General features: G+C 40.6%; 1 protein-coding gene across 1 annotated transcript in view; it reads right to left on the minus strand.

Moving 5' to 3' along the window:
* Positions 1-236: 236 nt before the first annotated feature.
* Positions 237-14,620, minus strand: part of slco3a1a (solute carrier organic anion transporter family member 3A1a) — a 36,681-nt gene continuing 22,297 nt past the window's right edge. Inside the window, exons 3-10 of the mRNA XM_008412356.3 lie at positions 7,936-8,034; positions 7,557-7,829; positions 5,648-5,812; positions 5,358-5,556; positions 3,332-3,500; positions 2,176-2,348; positions 2,007-2,071; positions 237-1,696 (exon numbers count right to left, since the gene is read on the minus strand). Coding sequence (XP_008410578.1) covers positions 1,344-1,696; positions 2,007-2,071; positions 2,176-2,348; positions 3,332-3,500; positions 5,358-5,556; positions 5,648-5,812; positions 7,557-7,829; positions 7,936-8,034 — 1,496 coding nt within the window. The 3' untranslated portion in view covers positions 237-1,343. The remainder of the gene's footprint in view (positions 1,697-2,006; positions 2,072-2,175; positions 2,349-3,331; positions 3,501-5,357; positions 5,557-5,647; positions 5,813-7,556; positions 7,830-7,935; positions 8,035-14,620) is intronic.

The raw sequence follows: 14,620 nt of genomic DNA on the forward strand, positions 1-14,620 counted from the left end.
ATTTTCAGGTGACAAGGCGGTTTACCAGACAACCGCCACACTCTGAATTCAAGTGACACAAGCACACTTACTCCCTGTGCAATGGATCTTTATAATGATTTGTTACCTCTTTTTATTACCACAAGGGTTCTTAGAAGATCTTTATAAATGTTGTTTTTCAAAAACGACTTGGTTCAGTAAAACACAACACATCAACGCTGGCTGCTTTTTTTTAATAAATAAACCAAAGATTCAAGTTTGATTGAATTTTCTGAAAAATAATTTATTTCCAGAGTAAAATAAATGATATGTTGCCATACAAAAAGTGTAAGAAAGGGACAAAACAGTAACTGCTAGTGGAGTGAACTGAAGTGCTGTGTTAGGTTTAAATACAGGAATAAGCACACCATTCATTTTGTGAACACCTTTTGTTCACAATAGTGAACCATACTTTAATCCTCAATATAAATATTCATAAATCATTTGTGACATAAGACAGACACACCACAAAAATGTAATTATTAGCTCTTAGCTCACATATGATCCAATAAAACATCCTGAGCCTAATGAACCAATCATGTGATTCCTAATCTTAACACAAATTCTGAACCACATAAAATATTTACTATAGATTTTCTTCTCTGCATCTCCAATGGGTGCAGAAAACAATATATATGTTGAATCCCTTTTAAGACAAATTGGGCTGAATACACTCTGCAAATTGATATGAAAAACTGCTACAGTGAAAAAAACCCTGCAGTCCTCAAAAAAAAAAAAAAAAAAGTTAACACATAAATTGGATCTGAATTGCACCTATGTGGCAAGACTTTACAGTCTAGTCCAAGCAAGTATTAAAAATTGTTTATTTTATTGATCCAGCAAGAAAAACGAAAACCAAAGTTCTATCAGGCCACTAAAATAACCCGGTCCAGTCTGGTCCAGGTGCATCTGGTCTCTCCTGTTTTGAAGTAAAGTACAGTGACTCATCAGCTATTAGTTTGTAAACACTTGGCAACTTTTAAACATCTGAAGAAAAATTTTTTTTTTTTTTTTTTAGAGTAAGACAGAACACAGTGCTGACTGAAGGAAGCCTGTCATTTACCAACACAGATTAGTTTGGTCATGAAAGACCTAAACAATATGGCAACTATAGCCGTAGTAGCGTCTCATCCATGCACTAGTAAACAACCAGAACTGACCCAGCGAGGGCTGTGGAGTCGTCTTCTACCACAGAGTCGCCGCAGGAATTCACTGACAACACCTCACGGTTTCAAAGAACTAGAATGGACCCTCTGAAAAAGCTCATGGAGTGCACCTCAGACCCGTATGGCCTTTTATCGTTTCAACAGACGAAGCAAAAATTCTTACAAAACAGACTCCATATTTTCACAGAACTCGTGGTCCTCCAGGTTGTATATAAACTTTGTCCTGTCCACGGGTTTGGGCCCGTCGCTGAGGGACGGGTAAAACTCGGTCGCCGTCAGGTTGCCCTCGTTTCCTTTGATGTATTTCTTGTAGTTCCTCCGCAGGCAGTACCACGTGGTGGTGTAGAGCAGGAAGGCCACACCCTTGAGGATGATGGCAAGGCTCACGTAGAGGCGCCTGTACTGCACGTTGTCGTAAAGAAGGCAGGCGCCCTTGTCGCCGCAGTCGGAGCTCCAGAAGAGGCAGGTGGAGTCGATCCCGGCGCCAAAGATCAGAGGAGGCGGGATGAATCCTGGCAAACAGAAACACCAAACAGCGTCATGAAATCTGGTGACATGAGAAATATCAGCAGCTACAAATCAGATAATGCAACAAGATTATTCAACCATTTTTCTTTTTTATACTTCTTACAAATTTGTATGTTCTTTAGTTGAATTACACAAAGTAAATGTCATCATATTTTGGACCTCAACAATATTAACAGTTGTTCCCTTTGGGAAAACTACTTGACTTGACTTGATTCCCTCTCTTAATATAAAAACAGAAAAGGAAGGAAGCCAGGGAAAGACGGTCTGATCAATTCTTCTGCTGTCAATTCTTACCGAGGAGTCGTAACAAAAGGAACAACACTCCTAGAGCGTACGATTTCAGTTCAGGACTCACGGTCCTAGAAGGGAAGCAGACAAAAAAAAAAGATAACATGTTAATTTCTCAAAGGTGCTTTTGATTGATGCATTCAGCCAACACATCGAATTGAACAGCAAATTTTACCTGATCAGCACGATGACAGAGGGAGTCTGGGCCATGGCTCCCACAAGGCTGCAGACACATATCACACACAGGAAGATGAGGAAAACCTCCTGGCAACCCGGCAACGGACATTTCCCGGGAGTAGCAGTGCCAGGACCATTTTTGGAAGATATACAGGTGCAGCCAGTCAGGTTCTGTAAATATGGAAAAAAGAAAAACAATTAATTTGTAAACAGCACAGGGCTGTAGATTTACATCCATGTTTGGAAATAAAGTAAAAAAAAAACTCATAACCAAAGGAATCAGGACATTTCATTTAGCAGTTCTCTTAAATTGACAGTCATTGACAGTAAAAGCTTTAAATAAGTACTTGACTGGCTAATATGAGCACGGTGATGACATAACTATGTAATATACTGAGTACAAAGAATGCTAAGCTGGTTGGAAGAAGGAAATTGCATCATTTAATCAACTTTGGAGCATTGCCCACAATTCTCAATTCTCCTGAGGCACATTATAATTTATCATAGCTTAACTTTTTGGGGGAGAGCAAATCTTGGCCACTACAAACAGAAAAAGGATATGACATTTAACCTCCAATGTAAAAGCCTGCTAACTGCTGGGTGTGTGTGTGTGTGTGTGTGTGTGTGGAGGTGATGTTCAGGTTACATATCTATGTTTGTGAGGTCTGGGTATTGATAATAGCGAGGTGCATTCTTTATACCCCAGTTTACTTTGTTGTAGCCAACCTGTCATGATAAACTTGCAATAGTTATAAATACATATATAAATTTTTTTCACAAAAATAGCCAGAGCCCCACAGATTTTCACTTCAGGTATTCAGGATGCTTGGAACAAAAAAAAAAAGAAACTCACAGCTCGACCCAGATTTTGATTAAATTGCCTAACAACTATCTAACCACTTGTGGGCACTCAAGAACAGTCAACTGATGCTTAAACATGAAGGAATGTGTGAATAAAACAAGACTGTGAAGCCGTGGCAAATTTAGCAGAACAAAATAGTGTGGGATTTCCACACTCAAGTTCCCAATAGACATTCCATATTCAGAACAAGAGCACATAAAAATGATATGCCTACTTCTTGCTCCACAAACCCGCCTTCATAAATACAGCAGCACATGGGAATGTGTTTAACTTGTACAGCAGTGGTGAATACCTGCGAAATGTTTGATGCGGACTGAGACGCTCCTGTCCCCGTGCAGCCGGCGAAGCAGGCAGACAGGTAGGTCACCTCGTTGGAGCCGCACACGGGGCTGATGGACGAGGTGAAGCAGCTGCAGTGGCTGATGCACTGAGCCTCCGGTTTCTCACCCACATTTAGTGTCCTGAACAGAAACACAGGAGATCTAAACAACTTTTTACCTCAGTGTTTAACAGATAACATCTGTCCAAAGTGAAGGTACAGCCCAAACCCTGTTATGAGCAGATTTATTCTTTATTTTTAACACGTTGAGTCTAGGTTGTAAAATCAAAAAGGCAAGATAGAGTTACCTTAGAGGAACAAGCACAGTGTGTCTAAAGAATGCTGACTGCAAGAAGGAAACGGTAACAACTGAACTTGAATACATACACATTATTTCCATATGAATACATGCAAATTATTTTATTGTTAGTTGTCTTCTGTCTGCTTTAAATGTCTTTGCTGATGCCGTTGTAATGCAACTATTTCCCTCTGGGGAAGCCTATCCGTCTACATCCAAAAGCAAAAATTAGATGTAGTTAGAAGAAATGTTTTATTCTGAAGCTGATGTACAGAAAAGTATGTGTAGATGTATTAGAATGAAGATGTATTACCAATAACAGTTTGATGCAGTCCTTTTCACGATGAAAAGCAGAAATTACAACTGGGTCATAAAGCTCAGTTTGTTTTGTTTCAGCAAGTAAAATATTTGATCCCTTGTAAAGTACATTTCTGCGACAATCCTCTGTATTTCTCACCTTACATTCACATGAGACTGACTAATAAATATATAAATTACTTCCTCATAGATTTTAAAATATAGGAATATAACATTTTACTACATTAACATATCTCTATTGCTTGTTCCTATGTACCAGTGAAGCCACTACAGAAAGCAGAAAAAACAACAGGTAGCAGGAGAACTGAGAGTCTCAGAAGGATTTATTTAAAACTAGAATGAAACATTGTGTGCCTGGAAGAACCTGACAATCACTGTATCAGAGTCTTCTATGAAAGTCAGCGCATTTTTTTTTCCATCAAAGTTTTTCTTTTTTATGGGATTACTGCCTCAATAACGCCTTTGCATTCAGTCCATGCAGCCCTCTGGAGTGTAAAGCCATGCTGAATAGAAATCCTGTTTATAGATGAAATGAGGTGATGCAGATTTGTTTATATAAATGGAAAGCCCACTGCACCCTAACAGACAGAGGTGAATTGCATTTTTACTGTGCAGGTCACCTTTAATAAAGTCTAGCTATCCAAGGTAGAAGGCTTTATGTTGTTACCTGCTTTTACGGTCAACAGTCATTTCAGTGAATTGATCATTCGACACAAAACCTATTTAATCTCAACGATTACATTGAGGAAATCGTAAATATTCATTGCTCATCTGTGGCATCTGGTCTTTCTTATCGGACACATCTTGTGCTCCTGTCAATCGAAGGCCCCATGTAATGGGTTAAAGAATTGCATAACTAAGTTTATGGGTTGTCAAATCAGAAATAAAAGGTCTGTCAATAGCTAGGCTTTCCTGTAAGCCAAAAGAAATAACCTCACATTAGCCACAAAGTGTCACAGATGAGTGATCTGAAAATGTTCTGATTGGTTTGACATTTAAATTTAGTTTGATACACAGAAGTTCAGTGGAATAAAATAGTAAATGGAGTGCAGCTATGTGGACTCTGTATGCAATCCAAGTATAATATACAACTTTCTGTAAAGGCCTCAGACGTTTGTTGTTATAAAAACCCATGTAAAAGCTAAAATTAGCTAAAAAGCTAGGGCTAAGAATGGGCAAAGATTTCATTGTTTTCCTACTGGTTTCAGTAGGATGTCTGCAGCTTTGATCAAGTCAAAGCAAATAAATAAGTACTGGTTAGCTGATATTCCAAAGTGTTATGGAATAGCTGCCATTGTGACTGACTGACCAACCAAGTTAATGAACACGTCTAACTCCAAATACAGCCGGCCAGCCTGCCGTGATCACTAAATGCCCTCTTACTCGTTGCCGTATGGTACAGTGACTCCAGCGACGAGGCCCGTGTCGCAGCCCAGAAACAGGAAGGAGACATAGCAGGCAGTGGAGATCAGGTTGACCAGCATGGCCATGCGGATGGCTCCCAGCGCTGAGAGGTTCAGCTTCTTCACCAGCAGGCCACCCATGAAGATTCCCAGACAGGCACATGGAATGGCCGTCATGCCTTAACAACAAAAAGGTGATACAATGTTTACGTCACAGCTATTCATGCATGCTTGAGTTACGCACGTCACATTTGCTGTCAGTGAACAGACCTAACAGCTGGTTTGCGGAGGAGGTGGTGAGGTTGAACTGCTGCTCAAGGTATTTTCCCAGAAAAGCTGCGAAGCCAGCCACGACTGCTATCTCCATGCAGGCAGCGAGGATGATGCAGGTGAAGACGGGGTTTGACAGCAGGTGCTTCGTCACCTTGGGGATCACTGGAGGTAAAACACAATAGACAGCATGAGCGTTAATATCATGACAAACTAGTTAATGGGACATGCACTCTTGATTTGCTGTGGTTTGAACAAGCAACTCACAGGATTTATAACCCAGAAGTACTTAGATAATAAATATACATTTTAATGTTTAAAGGAGAGTTTTGCTATAAAACAGCAGAGTGCTCCATCATCTAAAAAGAAAGGGCAGGGCACAACTTTATACCTACCAACATGTGGCTGTTCACCTAAATGAAGAGACAATGCTAACTAAAAATAGATCATTGAATGTGCCCCAAGTCATAAAAAGGACATGGCAAACGTGACGATGTTCTGGAGAGATAAGACAGAAATTTAATTATCTAGCTGACATCACCCTGAATATAACATCCGAATGATGACGCAAGGCAGAGGAGACATCATGCTTTGGGAATGCTTTCTTCAATAGGGATAAGGAAGCTAGTCAGAGTTGATGGGAGGATGGATGGATGAAGATAAATAGAAGGGACACTTTAAACAAAGTATGTTAAAGGCTGAAAAAGACTTGAGAGTAGGGCAGCAAAACAATAATCATAAACATACAGCCGGAGATACAATGGCATGGTTTAGGATAAATAATATGCATGTGTTACAAAGACCCAGTCGAAGTTCAGACCTAAATCCAAGAAAGGATTTGTGGCACGACTTAAAAACTGTCGTTCATTCTTTAGATTTTGACCTAACTTGGTAAAAACAAATTCACAAAATTATCACCTCTACTGGTGAAAGCTGCAAAAAAAGTGATTCTAGAAAGTCTTTCCTCAGGGGCTGAATATAATGCATGCAATTTTTTATTTTGTTTATTTTGAAAATAAAATTAAAACCATGCACATTTTGCCTTCCACTTCATTTCTAAAGCACAACCAAAAAAACAAAACGTCAATGTGCTCTCACAAAATGCCAGGCCAGTTTGAAGACTTTGTTGTAGCATATGCATTTCACATGGTTTAAAGCAGTGGTTCTTAACCTGGGTTCGATTGAACCCCTGGGGTTCGATGAGTCGGTCTCAGGGGTTTGGCTGAGCTTCTGCTGCAGAGGTAAAGACACACTTGTGTAAAGTCATGATGACGCCCCCCGCTTTGCCATCACTTGCTGCAGAGGATCACGTTACATTGCTTAGCCAATCAGAGCTGCGGAGGAGCACTGATTGAAGGAGTTCCACTCTTGGCATGGATTTGAACTTGTGTCTCTAAATCTGCTCCTTAGTCGCATCTTTTCGGGGTTGCTACTGCCTCTAGTGCCGTGGGGGTGGTAACACAACTAATATAATTACATTACTAAATCAGAATACCACAAAGTCTTTATTATTTATTATTAATTTTTCATTCTCTTAAGAATGTGGAGCTAATTAAATGATCTAAACAAGACCTTAAAATAGTTCCAGTTTCTCTCGATGGCCAACCTGTTGAAACTGTGGCAAATTTTAAATACCTTGGGTCGTTCCTGGACAGTCAGCTCAACTTTGCTGAAAACACCGACTATATTTTGAAGAACTGTTCTCAGAGACTCTACCTTTTAAGAAGACTTAGTGATCTTGGGGTGACCCAACTAGAGCCTAGTTGGGTCACCACATGTCTTGAATTTGGAGAAAAAAATGAATAAAAAATGTATCACTACAGAAGGGTTCAGTGAATGCGCATATGAAACTGGTGGGTTCGGTACCTCAGAAAAGGTTAAGAACCACTGGTTTAAAGCCAATGCTCACCTCTCAGCTGCTGACAGCAGGTGGGGCTGTTGGCAGGCTCATGGCTGAGCATTACTCCGTTGCTGGGCTTCGGAGTGTCATACTCTTGGCTGAGAGAAGGAGGCAGCATAACCTGCTCGCTCTCAGCTCCCTCGTCTCTCTCCCTGGTTGGCAGTGAGTGAGGAAAGCCGAACATCAGGATAGCTGAGAAGAACAATAAGGCACCGCACAGCAGGAAGCCTCCCCACCAGGCCCCGATCCACCGCGGGTCATCTGGAGTGATGCCCAGCTTACCTGTGATAAAAAGCACGTAACAAGTCAATGAGCTGTATGAGAGAAACAGAAAAAAACAGAAAAAAAAAAAGAAAAACACAAAAAACCTCTGGACCACTGAACTCACTAGTGTCTATGAAGATGAAGTCCACATAGAATTTAGTGCAGACGGATCCGAGGATGAAGCCACACGCGGGTCCGAACACCAGCGTAGAGAAGAGGATTCCTGCAAAGGGAGAAGCACAGACTTTGATTACTTAAACAACTTTTTAAATTATTCACATTAGTCAGATCTGTTATGACGTATATGGCTTCATCAAAAGTGTGATTTATTTCACTGATTCGGTTTAAAATTAAATTCATTATGTTCATGGCAGAGTATATGTCAAGCGTGTGTTTCTGCACACTGTGATAATTAAAACATACAAGCAAGAACAGTTCAAAAATACGTTTCTTTTCTTTACATGAAAAGGACGGATTTTTAATACAATTACGGAGAAATCTGCTGAACTGAAAGTCACTGACCCTCTCCAAAAGGAGGTCAAAACACAAAAGGTCACTGCAAAAGAAGTTAAATGATCACACAGTGTTTGGTCAAAGAAAGTTACATGGAAGAAATAAGACAGTTGAAAAAATTGGACAAGCAACATGGATAAGCACTGCCTGGAGAGGATAGAGAAGCAGACGCCATTCAGGAGTTCAGAGATTCACAAACTTGTATTAACATGCTACTGAGCCAGAGCTGACACAAGAAGGGTCCAGGGTGAAATTTCTGCAATTTTAACAAGTCTAAAGACATAGTAGCTTTCCATCAACACATTTTAAAGCTCTGCATGCTTCCCTATGCTGACAAGCTTTCTGTTGATGTTGATTTTATTGTGGCCCCATTCGCACAAGTGCCATCACTTGGTTTACTGACCACAGCATCACTGCGCTTCAAGTATAGTCAACTTCATAGACAATACTTGTCTGTGAAGTGGACAAGTATTGTCCACTTCCTGAATACCACAGGAAGTGGACACCTCTCCTCAGCCTGTGGCACCTCAGCAGTGCCACAGGCTGATCACCTCCATGCCTCGCCCCACTGATGTCATGATCCATGCAAATGCAGCCCACATCAAGTCTGGAGTGCATATACTGTAGACACAACATTTCTATTACAGAGTAGACATTAGTGTTACACAACATTCTAACTTTCAGAAATGTTCATTCAAGTTTAGAGAAATAAATATTTGAAATACATCACATTGTGTGTGCAATATTTGAGTTCAACCTTTTGAAGTGAACAACTGAAGTAAAATTAACTTTTCAATTGTACTCTCATTTATTCATATGCAGCTGCACAAAATATAGAGTAGGGCTAGCTCAAGGTGCAAAAATTCTTGACTATTATATTCTAAGTGTTATGAACTTGCATTTCTCATGCTAATGTAAAATTTTGCCTGTTGGGCCGAGTTTCACGGCAGCAGATGCAGTGGACACAAATGTCAATTTTCACAGAGTCAGAAGCACAGATGACAAGAAGCGGAAAGAAGAAAACAGGCAAATCTCTCAACTGATATTATCATTGCAAGATTTTGTAATATCGTACAGCAATAAAACAGAACCCCACAATATTACAAAATCTGCCAAGAAACTGCTAACTACTAGGTTAATGTTAGCATTCAGGACGTAGGGCTAAGCTGGCTATCAAACTCTCGAGGGCCTAACTCGTCATCATTTGACTACATAAACAGCCCGCATAATGCATGCAGGTCCAACAAACAGACTGAACTCAACTCGTCACGTCCTCAAGCCAGAATTATGAATTTGCTGATAACGTGTTGCGTTCAACTTTAAAATACCCTTGTTTAGAAAAAGTAAAGTGAGAAGCAATACTGCAAACAGGGAACTGTTTCGGCTGTCAGCAAAGATCAAATCAGCTGGTGTAAAAACCAAGAGGCAAGTGTAGCATGAGAGGTGCTGTCGGTGATGCTCGCATGCTTTTATCCCCTTCAAAAACTGCACTGAGCACTCAGAATTAAACCACAGACAGGAAGAGAAAGACACATAGCGGCAGACAAGGTCCCCTATCTTCTCCAGCGGGCAGTCGAAGATGGAATCTCTGAGCTTGATACGAAATTCTAATTAGAGCGGGCCGCGAGCGTGAACCTGTGACTCAGACTGCAGGAAGATAATGAAGAGCCCAAGCTCAATTTGGGAGGCAAATTTTCCTCCCGGGCTTTTAACTCCTCTGATGTGTGGCAATATAAGACTTTCCTTTAGAGGGTCTAGCAAACGGAGACAATCGATGGCTGCGCAGAAGCCAAAACAAATTCATTTCACTGGCCTCAAGTTGGCTGCTGATCGCTGTTCTTAGCATCTGATTCCAGAAGCAGCCACTTAATGAAGCACGGAAACTGTGACTAAGCTTTGTGTTGCTCTCCTGGTGCCGAGAGTAAACTCAATGGTCTGCTTCCTGCCCTGACCACCCACTTAGGAAGGGAGGCGACGCAGTCACATAAACGCGCCCTCAATCACATCATAGTTTATTTTTCACATGAAGGAAATGACTCACAAATTCACGAGGAGGAGCTCGGTAGCAACACACGTGCTACAGACAGCTCCTTCGAGTGGAAAAAGAAATGGGATGGGAACACTCGTCCAACACTCGCACAACCACAACTGAAACACGTTTGATGTCGACAGCAAAACCAGCACGGAAACGAGTACACACAGATGCATCCACGAGGCGCCAGAGCACACGTACACATCTCAACCTCCTTCCTCAACACGGTGGCTTCTGAGATTCTGTTACATGGACAAGACACAACGACAAGAAGTACAAAAAAACAAACCGGTCAACAGCCCCGAAAGACACTGAAGTCCGAAAGCAAACTGATGAACAAGAAAGTATTGTTGTGGCAGCGGGACAAAAGAAGAGTTTTCACTGAAAAACACAGGAAATGCAGTTTAGCAGCGCTTCCAGAGAAGACAAAAAAAAAAAAAAACTCAATAAGGGCACTGCACCCACAATGTGACGACCACATTTGCCTGTGGTGTTGCAAATGAGGTTGGTGTGCTCAGTTTCCTTAGAAACCAAGTGTTGTCTTCTTGTGCTGACAACATCACAATCGCTTGCACCATGGGAAATGTAAAGGAGGAAATTGAGTTAGAAAAAAAAAAAAAATCACCTTCAGGGAGGTGATGGCCCAGCTAAACCGCAAGTCAGCGACCACTGTGAGGAGAAATGTTTCCACTGAGATTCGTTCTGACACACGGTTGCTTTACGGTTGACTAGGTGATAACATTATCCCCCATAATAACAGTTTGACGCTTTTTGCCAGAATACAACAGAGTCCCGCGATTTTGAAATTGGCGGTGCTCATCTTCATCTTATGAATTCAATGTTCATGCAAGATAGAAGGCAAGATTGGATCACGTGTTCTTCCTGCTCTCCTAATCCAACCAAACTGAAATGTTGCCCAAACGTTGTAAAACTGCATTGATTTAGTGAAGGCACCTAAATTAAGAGTGCAGTCTGATTCTGAAGTTCTGAAGTTTCTTCCAGTCTTTGTCTGTAAGACAGAAACTCTGCTTGCTTTTAACAGCAGACTTTCGTTTTAGATAAACTTACAGTTTGATTGGCTTAGATTAGCCTGAGCTGTCTTTGTAGTTATGCTGAAACCGTTTTCAGCTACTGGAGGTAATTTGGACTACTCATTTACTGCTGCCATTAACATTGCACTCTCTCAGCCTCTGTTTTTTCCATTGATACTACACATGGCCCGGTGCGTCTGCCTGTGACCCATTAGTGGAATAAGGCTACTATTATTTTTGTGTACTTTCTTTTTCCCTTTTTTTTTTGACAAAGAATGTTCTCTGTAAAAGAGAAACAAAACCATTTTTGCCATGTACTTTGTGTGGTATCAATGTTTTTATTTCCATAAAGGGTACTCATTGCCCAGCGGAATAGAGCAAAAAAGTCATTAGTCTTGATTCTCTCTCTCTTTTTTGATAAGTACATGGTACACATCTTGTAAGTGCACCTTTGTTTAGTTTGATCTTTTTTTCCAAAAATACCCTTCATGGAGCTATAGTGGCAATTAATTTTGGTAACTCTGTTTTTTTCTCCCATCTCATGCTTCTTTGTTTAGTTGTGCCTCATTCCTAGGCAGAGCCATAAACAGATCTATTGGCGCTATTAACTTTGTGTTGCTTCAACACTTTTTTCTTTCTCTAGGTGGTACTCCTGGCCCTGTGGTTTTGTGTTTGTTTCTTGCCCAGAGCGGTTCATTGGTAAAGATATTATAAGATTTTTGCAAGCTCCCATTCCTCCTTTGCTGCAGAAACCACTATTGGCTTCCAGTTTCCTTGTCTAGCTGTGCATCTTTCCTGAATGGAACCATTCACTGAGGAACTGTTCCCATTAATTTGCTGTACTTTTCATGCTGTTTTTGACATAGAACAGACCTCCAAGGCAATGATTCTGTGTTTAATTGACACATTCTTGGAAGAGTCATTAACAGAACTTTTAGTGTCCAACCTTTTTTTTACTCTGCTTCACCTTCTCTTGGATCAGTGTCTTCTTGATTTTCAATTTTCTCTCTCTGCCTTTTAAACTTCAAGCTGGGATGACTGAGATCTCCGCATACTGAGCCTGGTTTTGTTGGCAGTTTTCTTCCCATTTAGAAATAATGGTTCCTTTCCACAGTCACCACATGCTTGCTCATGCTGTCCTGGACTTCTGTAGAAGAATAACTTTTTACCTATCGGTACTTAATGATTAAATGCGTTTCAATTGTATTATCAAAAGGAATAAATGTAAATGCACATCACTGGATCTGAATTGATTATATGACAAAGTTCTCTTGGAATTAAATTGATTAATCTGAATTTCAACCGAATTGTAACCTGTATAAACTGGACCGGTTTGTCTTGTTAGATGCCTTAAGTTCAAATTTGCTGAGAAGCTGTAGTTTTACATGGAGCTAAACCAATTACAGAAGTCTCATAACAGAGTTAGACACAATAAACAGACTCTTTCATTGTTTCTCTGTCATGTTTATCTATCTTCTGAACTGTAGAGAGAGATTTACATTTGTGTAACTGGTAAATGATCGGAATCTCACTGTCAACAGATCTACATGTTTTGGACTTGATGCTGACTCCCCGATACAATAGGTAAACTGTTTTATTCGTTTTTAGTAAAAACTCAGCTAAGATTTGGAAACTACCATGCCTAACTGAAGATTCCCATCAAACTATTTATAGTTTGCTGCTAACTATAAACTAATTTTCTCTGAGTTGTAAAACAGCCTCTGTTTGACAACTGCCCTTTCACCTTCCCCAACTCTCTCTACCCCGTCATCCTAGTGCTTCAGATGTTTTTCTCCACAAAAGCCACCCTTGTTTTTGTCCGCACTTTACCAATAAGACTACAACCTGTCTGCACATGTTGCAAAGGGACACATTTTGCGTATTTCAAAGCAGGATTAAGCAGGAAATAAGAAAATCTAAATTAAGCCCATTAACTCTCCGTGAGGAACAACACGGAGCTGGCTGTAATCTTCGCAATACACTTGCTTTCCAAACAACTTCCAAGCCCCCTTTTCCCCCTTCCAGCAGTCCCACTACAAGATAAGAACAAAACAAACTAATTTGTTCATGCTGTACTTTGCCTAAGCCTTTTAGTACGCTGTGAATTATGGTCTCAGGGGAGGATGTCAGAAGTAATTCAATAACAAAGCTTGCATCTAGAGTTTTTGTCTCTCACTAATTTACTTAGAAACCGCTGGAAAGGGCTGCAGAGCCACTGTGCATGAGGCCTGTCCTCTCCAAGATATTAATTAACCAGCAGATGGATCGCAGAGCCCCTGCACTGCAGCTGAAAAGGGAGTTTAGAGTAAACATTAAACATTCACATTCAAGTAACTCCATCAGGCTTTAATCATTCGCCCAGATCATTAAAGCAAGGATTGAGATGTAAGAAAAGATAACTTTGTCAGACGACAGCCCAGAGAGGCCAATTTATTGCGTTTATGGAAGGATCTCCCCATAACAACCCGCATTTATACATTTCTATCTTTTTATCCAAGTTCAGGATTGAAATGCAACTTAACTCTCAGTTAATTTCCTGCTCTCAGGGCACAAAGGGTATTCCTCCTTCTCCTCTGTTAATCCTACTCAAGTTGGCTCAGTAATCCTCTGAGCTAAATAGGAGCCAAGGGATGGAGTAATGTGGATGGCCAGACAGCAGCTCGTGTCACTTTCACAACCGGGACCAGTTTAAGAAACTGAGGCTGAGCTAGATGATTACTGAAGATAAGCCAGGAGCCAGTGTTTCATCTGAACACGAGTTTTGTCACATAATCAATAATAGGCAGCAGGAGATGGGTCTCCTGGGTTAGAATGACTGAATACAGCTACTTTCAGATAGACTGACTTTTAGCAGTAAATACTATGAAATTTTTCTGCTTAATAGCAGTTCATGAAAACTACTGTCTCCAAGAATTAAGTCCTAAAGCTGAGAAGCCACAACCAGTAGTAAGACGAGGGGAAAGCATTGCTGCCATTTCCAGTACAATAATGTCATAGTGGCCAAAAACTCAAGCAGCAACAATCAAGTCTTTCACCTCTGTTGCTGTAATAAACAATGTTTTTACTACAGTGCCTTAATTTACAAATTTGATTGATTAGTTTAAAAAAACTATCTGTGCTCATTTCCATTAATTGCTATCCCTGAATATGTCTTCCTGATAATGACATGTGTCCCTTTACATCTCACAGGCTTTTCAAAGCATCAACCTACCCTCCTGATTGGAAGGTTCACG

This window comes from Poecilia reticulata, chromosome 6, assembly GCF_904066995.2.
Source record: "Poecilia reticulata chromosome 6, P_reticulata-male-v2, whole genome shotgun sequence".
NCBI classification, from domain to species: domain Eukaryota; kingdom Metazoa; phylum Chordata; class Actinopteri; order Cyprinodontiformes; family Poeciliidae; genus Poecilia; species Poecilia reticulata.